This window comes from Protopterus annectens, chromosome 10.part0, assembly GCF_019279795.1.
Source record: "Protopterus annectens isolate FY-2018-M chromosome 10.part0, PAN1.0, whole genome shotgun sequence".
Classification (NCBI taxonomy): domain Eukaryota; kingdom Metazoa; phylum Chordata; order Ceratodontiformes; family Protopteridae; genus Protopterus; species Protopterus annectens.
In genome coordinates this window covers 1076017918-1076034300 of record NC_056744.1, presented here as the reverse complement: position 1 = coordinate 1076034300, position 16383 = coordinate 1076017918, and the positions used below count along the sequence as shown (strand labels likewise).

At 42.2% G+C, this 16383-nt stretch overlaps 1 protein-coding gene across 1 annotated transcript in view; it reads left to right on the top strand.

Annotated features, from left to right (window-relative positions):
* MKNK1 (MAPK interacting serine/threonine kinase 1) overlaps nucleotides 1-16383 on the top strand; it is a gene marked incomplete in the record, with an annotated part of 837567 nt that overhangs the window by 139590 nt on the left and 681594 nt on the right. Inside the window, 1 exon segment of the mRNA XM_044085821.1 lies at nucleotides 8230-8329. Coding sequence (XP_043941756.1) covers nucleotides 8290-8329 — 40 coding nt within the window.

Below are 16383 nucleotides of genomic sequence, written 5' to 3'. Positions count from 1 at the left end.
ATCACTGCCTTTGGTATGATCCTTTCCAAACACCCGCGCAAATGGAGAGACTACAAATGTTCCTTGCAAAGAAAATTCAGGATCTTCAAGATTTGTCTTATGCGGACAAACTGACGTCATTGTCCCTTTACTCTGTGTTGTACAGACAGCTCAGAGGCAACCTGTGCCTTGCATATTGAACAGTCTCTGACCCAGCTTTAATGGAAATGCACATTCATAGGTTCATAGGTTCATAGGTTCATACTAGGCTATCTGCCCGAGGGCATTTACAAGCCTAGCCCATAGTTTTGTGGCTTACGCCACCCCTTTAGTATGGGGAACTATACCCATTATTTTGCTGTGCCTCTGTTGAGCAGTGACACTGAGGTAATCCCTGGGGTATATCTGCGATCTCCCATCCATTGGTCAAGATTTCTCTTGAACAAGGCCAGCGAGGTGCTCTGCCTCACATATACCGGGATTTTATTCCACAGCATAGGGAGTCTTTGGGTGATGAATCTATCCCTCCAGCACGTCCTATTAATAGCCGTGTCGAGGTTTAAGTCTCCGCCCTTGTGGCTCTGACGGATCTAGATTTTTGAGGTGAAGCATATTCATCAAATCTGGGTTTGACATGGCCTTGTATGTTAGGCAAAGGTCACCTCTGAGCAAGCGGTGGCGACTGAATAGAGCTGGAGTTCATTCAGTCGGGCAGCATAGGACAGATGTTTGAGACCCTTTATCCTTTTGGTGAGGAACTTTTGTGGCCTCTCCAGCTGCTGCAAGTGTCGGGTCAGATACATTCCGAATGGGGCATTGTACTCAATCATTGGTCTGATGAGTGATGAGTATAGGGAGACTATGACCTCCCTTGATCTAGATGAGAATCCCTTCATGATAAGGTGGGCAATGTAGAAGGTCTTCCTAACTACTTTAGCTACATGGGTGTCGAATGACAGACTACTATCAACCTGGGTCCCCAGGTCCCTGATAACTTCTTCTGTACTCAGTGGATTGCCACCTATTTGGTAGCTAGGGGTAACCTTGTTTTTCCCGAAGGGTATGACTAGGCATTTAACTTTAGGCCATGGCTCTGGCACCAGTTATCTGTTTCTGTGAGACCCTTCTGAAGGATATCTGTGTCAGATGTGTTTTCTACTATGGCCCAGTTTGCAGTCATCTGCAAACTTTGTCAGCCATAACCCTCCTGTGTTTGCTTGTACTTGGAAAAGTAGATGCCAAACAAGAGTGGGCCCAGGACTGAGCCCTGTGGTACACCACTTGTGACAGGCTTCGAGTCTGACATGGCGCCAGCAACTCTGACCCTGTGGGTTCTGTCACTCAGCCAGTTTGCAACCCATCTTGTGATGTATGGGTTAACATTTAAGCTGATGAGTTTTCAATGATACCCGAGTGGGGTATTGTATCAAAGGCCTTCGCCAGATCGAGGTAGGCTGTATGGACTGCCTTTCCCTCATCAATGGCTTTGGTGACTGTTTGAAAAAGTCAACCAAGTTTAGAAGGCATGATCTGCCTTTGACAAAGCCAAACTGGGATGGATCCAAAGTCTGAAAATTCCCTATGTCTTTATTTATGAGGTCCATTATGATCCTCTCCATGGCTTTGCAGATAAGGCTTGTCAAGCTAATGGGCGGTAATTTCCAGGGTCGGTGGAGGCACCGCCTTTGTGAAGTGGGACCACAGTTGCAGTGTGCCACTCCTGGAGTGCGTATCCAGAGGTAAGACTATGATTAAACAGCTGTCCTAGCTGTGGGTTTAATTCCTCGTTGAGTTCGTGGAGCACACAGCCGGGGACACCATCAGGTCCCATGGATGCTGTGTTTTTGCTTTGGAGAGAGCAGTTCTCACTTGGGCGTTGGAGATGTTTGGGGGGCTGCAATCGCTTGGTATAGATATCTCTCCTTTTGGGGGGGGAGAAGTTTGCACTGAACCTGTCAGCCAGTATGTTGGCAATGTCTGTAGGATCAGTAATCTTCACATCATTTTGAACTAGTTCTGAGCATATCTGGGAGTTTCCTCCCAGGTTTCTAACATAGCTAAAGAAGGCCTTATGATTGTCTTTTGAGTCTTTAGCTATTTTTCTCTCAAAATTTGCTTTGGATGATTTTATGAGAGCTCTTAGTTTTTTACTTATAGTGATCAAGGGTGTCTTACCTTTTAAGGATTTTGCTCTATCTTGTAGTAGCTTCCTCCTTTTGTTGTAGAGTTTGTTTATGGCTGGGGTCCACCAGAGTGGACGCTTGCCTTTGGTACAAAGAGTCTTTGTTTTGCTTGGGATTGCCTTATCCATGCAGTCCTGCAGGTGCTGGTAGAAGGCATTTGTAAGTGATTCAGCGGCTTGAGTACTGTTTTCCGTCGGCTCGGGGCCTTAAAGGAGACCACACTAGTCTTTAGAAGTGTGAAGTTGGCTTTCGAGAAGTTCTTTACTGTGGTCATTTTTATTTCAGGTGGGGGTGGGATGAGGACCTCCAGCGAGATTAGTTTGTGATCTGATCTCACCAGTGAGGGGTATACTTCGGTGTTGAACATTGTGCTCCCATGTTCGTGATGATGAGATCAAGTATGTTTTCTCCTCTTGTGGGGATGGTGACTAGTTGTTCCATGGCATTTGAGTTTATGAATTCCAGGAACTTTTGGGCTAGGGTGTTTGGGCTTGAGTAGTGTTCCCAGTCTATATTAGGGTAATTGAAGTCACCTAGTATGATGGTGTTTGGTGATACATTTATCCCCTCTAGTGTTTTCAGGAAGGCCATGTGAGGTTCCTGAGTTTGTGAGGGTGGCCTGTAACATGCTACAATTTGCAGAGCAGTCTTGCCTATGGTTAATTGCACCTGGATGGTCTCCGATGCATCGTGCGTTGCCACCAGTCTTGAGGTGTGGGTGTCTTTGATGAATATGGATACCCCCTCCTTTCTTGGTATTGTCCGGATTTTGGGGCTGGAATGCATGATAAGAGGTAAAACCTGATAGTGCTGGGGTGCTCTCAGGAGCCTTGAACCAGGTTTCTGTCACTGCACAGACATCGATGTTCTCCATACTGAGAAGGGCCTCGAGTGCGTGCATTTTGAGATTTAGACTTCTGGCATTGAGCAGCATTACCCTTAGTTTTTTCCTTTTTGTGTTCTAGGGTGGTAGGTTTAGAATTTGAGCCTTGCCTAAAAAGGCACTATGGGGTGGCAAGAGCCTTTGCCAATATCCGGAATCCCAGGGTGACAGGTGCAAGCCGTCCCTTAAGCAGCGTGGCTTGTCCAGCATGTCATCCCAGGCAGACAGACATTGGATCCCCTTTGAATGACACCAGAGTTTAAGCCAATTGTTAAAGCTGATCATCTTATCTCTGTATTGTGGCATCATTCTTGGTGAAGGTAGGATACTGCTCAAGGTCAGGGTCATACCTGCCTGGGCTACATAATCAGAGAGCTCCTCAATGTCTCTTTTCATGTAGTCCAAGGAGGTGCGTCTCAGGTCGTTTACACCAGCGTGGACAATGACTGAGTCATATTTGTACCTGCTGTTGAGAGACCTGAGTGCTTGCGTTATGTGGCGGATTCTAGCGCCCGACAGGCAGCTTACTGTGACCTTCTCCTTACTCAGTCTGGTGGCGGGGCGTCAGTGTGTCTGACTATGGAGTCACCAATGACTAGTGTGTCTGGCATTGTGTTTGGCCTTAAGGGCTGTGACTGTTTGACACTCTGACTGTGAGGTCTATGTGTTGCAGGTGTTGTGTTCTGAGGTGGTGGTTGTTTGGGTGTCTGCTTTGGTGGCCTCTGCTGTTTTGGTAGATTTTTGATCAGAGCCGAGTATGTCTTTGTGTGTTTATGTGTATGATTTGAGGTTGTGATGGTACTATGTGAGACTGGGTCTATAGTGTGTGTGGTAACCTTCTCCTCCTGACTGGTCTTGCCAGTCCTATGTTGAGAGAGCTCAGCCTCCAGTTTGGCCGTATAGTTGCATCTCTCGCATGTATTTGTGTTTTGTGGGAGGAGGAGAGGGTTGTCTGTGTACATGAAGCAATTGTAACATTGCCTCAATATTCCCAGGTTCACCAGCTGAGCAGGAGAGGACACTAGCAACTGATCCCTCGACATGCTAGAAGGACTAGACAAAAAAACTTTAAAAGAGATTCCGGGGGACGTGAGTGACCGAGAAATGGGGGTTTGCCTTTTTGGGGTGCTATCTATAAGAGTGCCGTATCAAAGTAATAAGTACTGTAGGAGCAAGTGCTAGGTTTAACAGATAGAGAAAAGTCTACTTGGAGTCAAGTAGAGATGATCTTTTTAGGTATTAGAGAAAGTGCTAGTAACAGGGATGCTTAAAGGTAAGATTGAAAAGAATGCACTCTGCAGTGTGCACTAGAGAAGTTAGATATGAAAGTAGATAACTTGAGTTTTACCTGTTTAAAAAGTTAAGGTTTAGTGGAGAGTTACTATTTTTAAAACAGCAAGATGGACTGAAAGGGGTGGTTACTTTTGTATTTTGGTACTATGAAATACTGTAGGATGGCCAATAAATTTAAATAATTGAAGGGGTGGGATTTCAAAAGTGATGGTTTTGTGATTACTCACATAAGCCAGTGAAAGTAGAGAGAAATGAGATATATGGTCAGATTAACATAAGAGGCGGGCAACTCAGAACAGAGAGAGCTGTGGTCTCTTTTGAAGTTTTAATATGCTGTTAAACAGAATGCAAGCAAAACACAAGGTAAAGAAAACAAACTACAGTATTCAAAATATAGAAAGGCAATACAGAAATACAAAAAATAACAGCAAACTAACCTTTCCTTCACAGCAAAGTGTAGCAGAGTCTGGATGAGACTTCACAAGTCAAATGGCACATGAGTCACTCACTCAAAGAACCTTTAATCTGTTATGTGACATCAACAGAACTTGCTAGAGAGACAGATTTGTCTGAGGTTGCCCATTCTTTGAAACAAGCTTCCTATTCAACAAAACCTCATGTTAGCCTTATTAGCTGGAAATTCTCCCCGGGAGTTCCACCTGTGTCCCTGTTGGACAGGGGCAGTAGGTGCTGAATTTAGTGTCAACTTGAACCAGACATCCTTGAGCACATGGGTTGAACTTGGCTAAGCTTGTAAGGACCCTGGGGCTGTTAGACTAGTAACCTCCTATGATTTTTTGTGACAGCTGTAGGCTTCCCTCTCAGGATATGCTCAGCCAATCAGCCCGTCACAGGCAGAGAGACGGGGGAGTTTGAACTTAGTTTGCCAGTACTAGGTTAAATGTCACTGAAGCGGTGAGAAATTCAAATACCTACTGTTACAGATAGGTACGAATTATGCAATTGTAGTTTATTTATGTAGCCCATGTAAATTCCCTTGTTTGTCAAGTATGTAATCCATTATTAGCTCATAGTTTTGTAGTTACAAATCACTAAACATCTGGCATGTAAAAATAGTGTATAAAATTCTTGCATAATTATCTGTTACTATACTAGATTTTTTTGACATAATAGTTTGTAATAACCTACCAGTGATCGCCTAATTTCCATTCCTATTGACCACCGAACAACATTTACTTAATTATATAAAACATTACAGACTATAGCAAATGAAGTCTGATTTGTTGAGGTTCGGGTACCATTAAACTTTTGCTTCTTGTTTCCTCAGTCATGTATCCCTCCCTGATGAACGTGTCACTTTACTTTTCAAGCAGTGTTGCTGTGGAATCTATCTGGTAAAGATTCAAATTAATGTACTCTTACTGCCCATTTAAAATAGCATGTTTCCTGTTGGCAGAATTCTGATAAAATCTTATTGCTTTGAGAATTCACTTTGGTTATTACAACCATTTTTATTTCCACTATGGTTATTTCAACCACTTTTATCTTCAAGAGAAGAAAATCCCCAAATCTATTGTAATGAAGAGTCACTAAATTCTATTGTAAATGACCACTGAAATTTCCCATATTTCACAGGCAAACCTCTCTGTGGTTGCAGAGGCACAAAATATGTTTTGTGCCACACTTGTATTCAATTTTGCAAGTAGTCTTACTATTATTTGTCTCTGGATTTTTATTTTATTGTATGTATATTGATTTACTGGGTTAGTGCACTGATTATATTGACCAAGTCTGGGTAAGGTGCAGAGTATTTCACAAACAAAAATGGCAGAAATGTAAGCATCAGCAGAGGATCTGGATAGTCATTTCTACATGAGATGCATTGTCCTGAAAATGTTCTGTTATTGCCTGGTGTTCTTTTTGGGGTGGAATCCAGGGTAGAAACCGCTCGTAGCAGCCAGGATTCTCACCATGAACTTGACTGCTTTATGAAATGAGTGCATAAATTCCAGAGGGCAGAATATCTCTTTTCTACTGCTCATCAGGGAGAGAGGGGCTAACAGTTACTTCGCAAACTTGGAAAACATTGTTGTCAGAAGTCACTTACTAGAGGTGTGTCTGCATCCAGTTCTTGCTTTAAAAAGTTTCCATTGTGAACACTCATGTTATAGCTTTTTGGTTATCAATTCACATCTTCAACAACATTTGGATCATATATTAGTCCGTACTCCTTCAGTACTGTGGTGGTTCAGGAGATGGCCTTCAAGCATTTCCTTCTGGCCATTCTCCTGCTTCTCCCTTCTCTTCGGGAGGGAGTTAATACTGTTTTGGGTTCTTCCAAGATGGGGATCCACTGAGGATACCCTGATTATCTGTGCTCACTGTTATAAGTTGATCAGTGTTTGGTCCCCCTGTGATTGTTACTAATTATAATTTTGTTAAGATCCTAACTTGTCTGAGCAGAACTGTCCACCCATTGTCTGCTGTTGAAGTGGGGGAAGCTATTCTGTCTTGCTTTTGATTTATAGCTTGATTTATAGCACATGTTTGTTTAGTGGTCGAAGGCGAACTGATAGGCTGTGGTGCTAGTTGTACTGTTGTAGTGCATTGCATGACCTCGCAACATGCTCGCTGAGATTTTTGCACACCTGAGTGTGAGAGGTTCAGAGAAACAACTGCATTGAAGTTGGTAGGAGAGTATAATCCAATATGGGGTATGCTTAGAACTGGTAGAATTTGAAGTCATTAAATGCATTCAGATAATTTTAATTTAAAGTCTGCTCTGTGATATATTTTGTATTAAAGAAGGCCTGGCAGTATGATCTGCTGGTTTCCACACAGCCCCAGAGAAAACACGATTGCTGTGCATCCTAGAAGGTGAATATTCATTTATCAAACTGTAGACTTGGAAGTTTTATTTCAGTAGGCTGTAGAGTAACAGTCTGTATATCCCCAACAGCTGACCCACAGAGGAAGGACCCCCCAACTGATATGGTGAGTACATATTAGCCATTTTACCCTGTGTGTCGATATTGGATTTCTGCTGTAGGCCTCCACCTCTCCGGTAGGTGTCAGTGATAAAAAGCAGCTGTTAGATGTCTACTTTTCAGCTGCATTAAGGCTGTTTCCGAGTTAAATTCCTGTTAACCAATTCCTTGCATCAAATGTCTTATGTTATTGGTATTTTACCATCTTTCTTTACCAAACTCATTATTGCATTTCATCTGGAGAAATAAGCTGTGTAATTGCTGCTGAAATCTCTGTGTTGTACATTAATGTAGTAGAGATGTACAGTTTATTGGTTGCTACTTTGTCTTCTCATTGTAGGCACTTTCTGACTCTCAGTGATCTCTGTCTTACTTCGGCCCTTAACTCCATTTGTTTCTGGATACTCCCCTGCACTGGGTTTGGGTTGCAGTATTGAGGTGCAAAGTCTTAGGACTGCTGATTTGTTAAGTGCTTCTTTATGCTCACTTGATAAATTAACAGAGTTATTCTGATTGGGATGATTGGGATGATGGAACAAAGTAAAAAAAATGCTACTTGCTGATGAGGGATTTGGTTTAAAATGAGTAACATTTGAGCTGGTTGGGATGATTGGGATGATGGAACAAAGTAAAAAAAATGCTACTTGCTGATGAGCTGGTTAAACAGAAAACACTGGGGTATTTTGTAACGCTGATTGCTACATAGGTCAGGAGGATACATGCAAAATGTTATGTACAAGACTGATAAATGTTGGGAAGATAAGTTGTAGTTGCTGAGTCAGTGTTGTATTCTGATATGGACTTTCTAGTTTTGTAAAAGCTTAGTATTTGGAACTTTGAATTGCAAGCTGAGTAAAACGTAGTAATTGCTAATACAATACACTGCTCTCAGAAAACCTGATATTCTTTGTTTTAAATCTGTGGTTTATATTTTTGTTTTCAGTTTTGTACCTCATCTGCTAGTCCAGTTTGTGACAGCTGCCTGACATCTTTGACCAACAGAATGCCTGAAGAGTCCACCTATAACCTGCCACCAAGACCAGGTATGTAAACCTTGCCTTTCCGTTTCTCTATTTTTCATATACAAGCTGGAGTGATTTTTTTTCCCCCATTGTTAAACATGAGACTGTCTTGGTAAATAATGCCATATGCCTAGATGGGAAATATCAGGAAAGCAGAACTAAGTTCAGTTTCCATAGCTGTTTGACCATGATCCAGTGTTGCTGGTTTTCATCCGATTCAACATCTGCATTGTAGGATCTCACGGGTCCAGGGCTCTGACTTCTCCCCTACCCATAATTCTCAGAACTCCATCTTGGTAACCCAGATTTCTTTTGCCACTGAAGACTTCAGATGTGTTTCAGGAGCTCTTATATCCTTTATAGCAGTTATTTCATCTAGTTAAAGCAAAGTACTTACAAGTTAAACAGTAAAGTAGGATGTATGACAGCTGTTTTCATGGCATACACGTAGGGGCAGCCTCTCACAGCTAAGATGTTAGATAATTTCAAAATTAGCATCTCAAATAAGTTAATGGAACAAGCCGAGCACTTTAAACTTGTATTTCAGCTCATATATTAAAGGTCAGATAAGGCCATGCAACAACCAGAAATACAAAAACAGTTAATACATTGTTTCTTACAGCAAGTAAAAGGGGTCCCAGGGGATATTAAATGTATTTATGAAGAAAATTCAGATACCCTCACTGAGTTGGTACAAAAACTAATGAGGGAATAGACTATGGCTTATGATGGAGCATTATGCTCGCACCATATCTTTGCACTAGGAGAAGGGGGTGAGCCATATGAGGTAATCATTGAAGTAAAAATCCATGGAAGGCAACAGTGGTGTGACCAACCACCAGCAGAAAGAGCTGCTTTCTGTATCTCTAGGACCGGGATCAAATACAGGTAATGAACAAAAGGTACCAACATGTATTTTTTTTTAAAACAGACGAAATAGGGCACGTTAAAGATTGTGATCATTACAAAGTTTGGTGTAAAAAGAAAGAACAGGGTGCGTTAAACGGAGCCAAAACATTCGCAGGACAAGTGAGGAAAAACAAGTCGATGCACAGAGACCTTACAATATTGATAAAGACAGCAATAAGGGTCATCAATACACAGGAAAAGGGGAAGTATACCCTGCAGATTTTCAGGCAGCTTTGCCTGTAAATCCAAAATACTTGGAAGAGCAGGCAGAGGAAATAGCTAGACTGTAGTTATGAAAGGAACATAAAAAATCTAAATATGTCGATCACTCTGATACAGAGGAAGATGACAGAAGCATGCATTGTGCTACATTGCAGCTGACAATAAAAGCTAAGATGAGCAAATTCTTTTACAATAGGTGTGTGCCCCCCACCCCACCCCGGTATCTTTCCTGACTACATTTAAAAAGGGCCGAGTTGGACGACCACTGATTGGGTAGAGGGGTCACTATGGCAAAATGTCTTATTAGACACAAGAGCAGCAGTATCCGTCACAGACAGTTACCTGTAAATCCTACAAAAAAGGTTTGCATTTCTCCATTTAATGGCACAGGATGCTATGCAGTAAGTAGCCAAGATGTAAACATAAAATTTCACCACGAAGGACAGACATGGAAAGGTGTATTTTTAATGCATCCATCTTGTTAGCTACTATTATTGGTATGGATATTTTAGGACCTTTGGGCATAGTAATTGATTTACCTAACTGTATTTTGTAGATGGGAGACAGAGAAACGAGAGGGAGAGGCAAGTGCAGTCTGCTGTACAATCTCTCTACCTGAAAAACTTGGCAAGCCTACAGGACATGTGAATACAGACAGAGAGGCTGTATGGCAGCATTTACAACAAGAGTTTCCAAACCTGTGGTCCAAGGGACCCAGTGACTGTGGAAAGCTAGACACGCCAGTGGGGGTAGGTAGTGATCAGGGTTACATACCTCCTTTTCAAAAACAGTATCCCATTCCTAGGGAGGCAAAAGAACATATGGAAAAATGTATTGCAGATTGGGACAAGGAAGGAATCGTACAAAAAGGCAACAGTCCCACAACTTCACCTATCTGGCCAGTTAAAAAAGAAAGATGGTAGTTAGTCTTATCATTGATCTAAGGAAAGTAAATCCATGCACAACTCCTAAGCACATTTGATTCCAAGAGTTCCAGAGCTGGCTGCACTTAAGCCTCTAAGTGGCTTACAGTAATAGATCTAGCAAATTGCTTTTTTGCAGTACCACTCAGAAAGAGACTGGCCACAATTTGCCTTTACATTTAAATAGCAGTACGTCATGACAGGATTACCTCAGAGCTTTCAAAACAGTCATATTATTTTTCACCAGATAGTAGGCTCCATTATGCAACAGTTGGAAAAAGATGATTCAGTGTTACATTACATTGACATACTAAATCAGTCTGAAACCATGGAATAGCATGTACGGCTTCTTAAAGAAGTCTTTTGTACTGTGCAGCAGGCCGGGTTTAAAGTCAAAAGTGAAGAAATTTTGTTTGACACAAAGGTAAGTTTCTAGGTATTATCATAAAGCCAGCAGGAAGGTGGTCTTGCTCTCCAGTGAGTGTGCAAGACGTCCGTCTTACAAATGGAAAAGCCACTAACATTTGCATAAATTCATGGGAATCGAGAAGGATTATGCAGCTGAGGCTGCTCCTCTGTACAAAATTTTGCAGGAACAAAAGAACTCCACCTTTTTAGAGTGGGGACCACATGAGGATGAAGCATTTTCACAAATAAAGGTAAAGTTAGCACATGCTACAGAATTAATAGCACCAACACCAAAGTTGCCATTTGTGTTGCAAGCAGCAGGCCGGAAAGAAAACCTTATCTGTTCTATTACAGGAATGGCCACATGGTAGTGACAACAGGATGGAAAAACATCACATCCAATCACTTTCTGTAGCCATAAAATGACTCCAGTGGTATTGGGTTACCACCCATGCATACAACAATTATTAGCCATTTACTGGGGCATTAAGCAAATGGAGTACTTAACCGTATTTTCCAGCATTATAGTACAAACACCACACCAAAGTAGTGAAAGCTCTGGTAGACAATTTTGAAATGAATAAAATCACAGATGGTGTTAGCCAGGCAGTCTTTGCAAAATGGATGGCACTTTTCGGAATGAAAACTGTCACCATGCAGACAGGGGACAAATATATTTGTCAAATCACATGGCATATGAAGGAAAACAGCATAATTGCTTCAAAAAAATAATTACATCTTGCATACAATTTTTGGCATCTGTCTTCGACCATTGTAAGCCATCCATCTTTGCAGATGGAGCACGGTTTTGAGACAAAGGAAAATACTGGACAGGATTTGCCGTAGTTCTGGAAAATCCCAAGTTGAGGTCTCCTGAACTAATCAAGTGTTCAGGACACATGTCATCTTGGAAAGCTGTATTAGAGGCAGTACTGTATGTGCTTAAATATTACAATCCTGTTATCTTCTCAGACAGTGCCTATGTAGTAAATTCTTTGACTGCACATGGACACTTGGTTAAGGTGAGGATTTGTAGACATTGCAGGCAAGCAACTGTGACATGTTGAAGTATTAAAAGGTATATATATATAAAGTAATAATGTCAAACCAGCAGGGGCAATACAGTATCTTAAAGAGAAAGGCACATCAGAAACAGACAAGTGAAACTTTCAGGTTAAATGCATTACCTGACACACTAGCAAAACAAGCAGCACAGAGTAGAAAAGAACTTCCAGAGGATTTATATACTGATGCAGAAGTCGGTGCCTTAAAAAAGCTAGATGAAGAGTCAATTGAGGAAGGCCTTATAAATATTCAAAAACAACAGGACTTAAAAGAAGAAACTGATCAGTGCATGCTAGCAGGAATGCCACCAAAGGAATATTATGCATACACTACTTCTAAAGGATTGCAGTTGCCATATGTGCCATTTCAGTTGGCACGGCAGTTGGTAAAGTTAAATCCCCAAATACTGGGACATCTAAGAGCTGATAAACTATGAGCAGTTGTAAAAGAAAAATATGGAACCCAAGTTTAAAGAAAAGATCAGTAGGCTAAGTGTAGAAGAATGTCTAATCCCTTTGCAGATAAATGCTAAAAGTAAACAAACTTCAGTTACATCGAGTACAGCCAGCAGATGGGGCATGGTATGCAGTTCAAATAGATTATGCAGGTCCCTTGCCAACAAGAAAAGGGAGGTTACAGATACCGGCTAGTAGTAGTGGATGTCTTTTTAAAATAGGTAGAGGCAGTTCCTACTAAAACTATGACAGCAAAGGTAACAGCAGAAGCTTTTATGGAAAAATATTTTCTGTCATTGGGGATGGCCAAGAATTATTGAATTGGACTGTGGTTCGCAGTTTTAATTACCTAATAAAGCAAATGTGTAATTGGTTAGGAATTCAGCAAAGATTTCATGTACCTTATCACCAACAGCCAAAGGGAATTATAGAGCGAATGAATCGTATGCTCAAGGAGTGTCTTAAAAAGGAAATGTATGGGTGCAACATTTGCTAGGCATACTTAAGGGCAAAACGCATCAGTAAGACAGAAATATCTCAATATGAAATCATGATAGGGAGAAAAACGCAATTGCAGTTACCTTTTGATCCTGGCACACCAGACAGTAGACCTATGTTAGAAATTAGAATCCATTTATCAACCAATCCATTAACCTACCAGTTGTATTTCCTAAATTTATAAGCAAAGGTGAATTCTATGTTGAATTTATTGAATATCCACAAATAATTACGTTTTTATTTGCATAAAACAAAAGAGATCAGGAAGACAGATCAATTATTTTTCATTTGCAGATTCTAAATTGGGCAAATCAGTTGCAAAGGTAACTCTCTATCCAGATGACTAATTGCATATAATTTATTGACAGCAAATTGGGCCTGTCCTTATCACGACCTTTTAAGAGCCCATTCGATTAGGTCCATGGCTGCTACTTCAGTGTTTTGTATCTAGAGCTTTCTTTGATAAAATATGTGCAGGAGCAGCTTGGGCCAGTCCTCATACCTTTTATCACTCATTACAAATTAGAAATATCCTTAGAGTCCACCTGATAATTTAGGTAGCTGAGGATAGAATGAAAATTGACAACATCAGGTAAAGAAGTTATGAACTCACCATAATGTTCCATCTGTGGTGTCCATTTTATTTCTTCAACTTCCCACCCACCGACCTTTTCAATACTAATTTCTGGAAGAATGAAGAGTTTATAAGGACAACATTGTCCTTCATGTTGAGCCCCAGATATGGCTACTTTTAGTTGGGATTTTATAGTAGTACTCCCTACTTGTCAGTAGACAAGATCTAAGGTATGTTACGGGTTGGTACGATGTTCATCGTGCATACAGCTGCAGTCATAACAGATGGGTTCTCCTGCCGTCAGGCGGGTCCTCGGTCGGACGAATTCCAAAGTCTAGGTCAGGCGTCGGTTGTCGCTTCTTCCGTGATGTCAGTGCGACAGGGGTATAAAAGAACCAGCCGACGCCATTTTCTTCAGTCTTTCTTGCCGCACGGTGCCCGAAGCAGAAGCAGTTCGCAAGTGCCGGTCGGCCAGCTCCTGAAATTACGAAAATTTTGCAACCGAAGTCTTCTTGAAAGCTGGCACCCGTTGAAACTTTTCTTGCCACAGACCGATGTCAGACAAAGTTAATAATTGTATTTCATGTGGGAAGCAAATACCGCATAAGGATTTTCATTCCCTCTGCATTCCTTGCTTAGGCCCAGACCATGACGTCTCGGTCTGTCATTTTTGTGCTACATTCAACAAACGCACTATTAAGCGTCGGGCGGAGTTCGCCCAGCACTATTTTGGCAACAAATTTAACTATATTATGTCGTCTGATACTCCGACTCCAGTTTTGTCTAAAAACGCAAAGATAAGGACCGACACACGAGGTCCGCAGCCTCTACCGACACCCTGCCAAAGCCGACTACAGGTGGTCCAGTTCTCAGTGAGGCGCCTACGCAGCCCCTGCCTACCGACGACACTTCATTGGCGATGTCTTCTGTGCCCGAGGTCGCAGGCTCCTCGGCCCACACCCCGACTACAGATACCGAAGCCACTCTTGGTGGTGAATCTAAAAATGTAGACAGGTCTGCCTCCTCTCAAGGTGTCTTCAGACCTTCCTCTTCTTTTTCCATCAAGGCTTTCACTAAGTCTAAAGCAGCCATGCATTCAGAGACAAGTTACACAGGGCCCTTCTCCAGGCCCCATGCCTAAGAAACAGATGCTTAAAATGGCTGAGGATTTAATTACTCTTATCAGGGGTTCACAACCCCCGCCGGACAAAAGGCCCAGAGTGGAGGAAGAATCCCCCTCCTCTGACCAGGCCTCCATTATTTCAGAGCACTCTGATGAACAGGAACATTCTTACTCCCCTTTTGAAGATTCTGATGCAGAGGAGTCCATTCCCTCTGCCCCCCCCCCCCCCAGAGGATTACTCATTTGGGGAAACCTTGCATACCTTAAGGGAACACTTCCACTGGGAAGGCCAAGAGTACTCAGATTCCAAGAAAAGGCTTGGGGATTTTCTCTTGCTACCTCAACACAGGCCTCTGGCTATACCTCCTGTCTTAGACATACTAGATGATGTGTACTTGGAGGCCTGCCTTAACCCGGATTCCTTACCTCCAGCCCCAGTCAAGCCTGACGGGTACTACCGGGTTCCTGACTCACACCAATTTTTATACAAAAGCCATGCGGCTGACCCAGAAACTATCTCACAGGGCCCCAAGGGAATTAAGGCCTCCACTGCTAAAAATCCATTACCTTCCGAAAGAGATTCCAGATCCTTAGAAAGGTGGGGAAAAAAGGTATACACCTCGGCCACCTTAACCATGAGGGCATTAAACTGCCAGTTCCATATGCTAAAGTACCAACCGTTACTGTTATCACAGTTGAGAAGTAAAATGTCACAACCTGAACAACCAGACTTGAAGGAGTTGCAGGATTTGATACATAGTGCAGAACAAGTGGGTAACATACCTTGCAATGTGGTTTTGATGCTATAGAGGCCTCATGTAGAGCTGCTGTTACAGGATCAGTCATACGTAGACATGCCTGGCTCAAGGAGCAAACCTTACCAGATCATGTCAAAGCTAAATTACTAGATGCCCCTCTACAAAAGGATGCATTATTTGGTGTTAAAGCTGAGGAGGTATTAAAGAAAATGGAGGAAAAGGCTAAATCAATGCAAACAGTGAAAGATTTTCTACATTTACAACCTCCAGGTTTCAGTAGAAATTGGCCTTCCAAAAATTGGTCCTTTCCAGCCACGGATAGACCCCAAAGAGGTAGATACAGACGCCCGAGGGGCAGAGGGCAATCTCAAGGATCGTTTAGAGGCAGACAATGGCAAGCTCCAACACAAAGAGGTGGTGAGGATAACTCGCAACCATTCAGAAAGCAAACCCAATGACTTCCCCCTTTGCATGCCAAGCAAGGCTCAAATGGCAGCACCCTTGGGTGGAAAACTGGCATTATTTTCAAAAAATTGGCATATTGTCACAAAAGACAAATGGATCCTGGACATTATAAACAGAGGCTACAGATTTCATTTTCACACCCTTCCAAAAATGAGAGGCATGCCAAACCTGCCACACAATCAAAGGGCAGAGGCACAAAGACAAATTTCAGATCTCATGGACATGAAAGCTATTCAAGAGGTACCTACTCACGAACAAGGTCAAGGTTTTTATTCCAGACTATTCCTGGTACCAAGGAAGGGAAAAGATTGGAGACCTATTTTGGACCTATCCATCCTGAACACATTTTTACTCGTACCAAAATTCAAGATGCTCACATTACAGCAGCTTCTTCCCATGCTGGGCAAGGAGTCTTGGCTGGTAACATTGGACCTCAAGGAGGCATACCTGCATGTCCCAATCGGACAGAATTGCAGAAGATACCTCAGATTTCTTGCAGGTTCAACCCATTATCAATTCTCTGCATTGCCCTTTGGCTTATCTACTGCGCCCAGAGTATTCACGAAATGCCTGGCATCAGTAATTGCCTACTGCAGACTTCAAGGGATACAAATATACCCATATTTGGACGACTGCCTGATCCAAGCAGACAGCAAGCACATACTTCTGAAACAT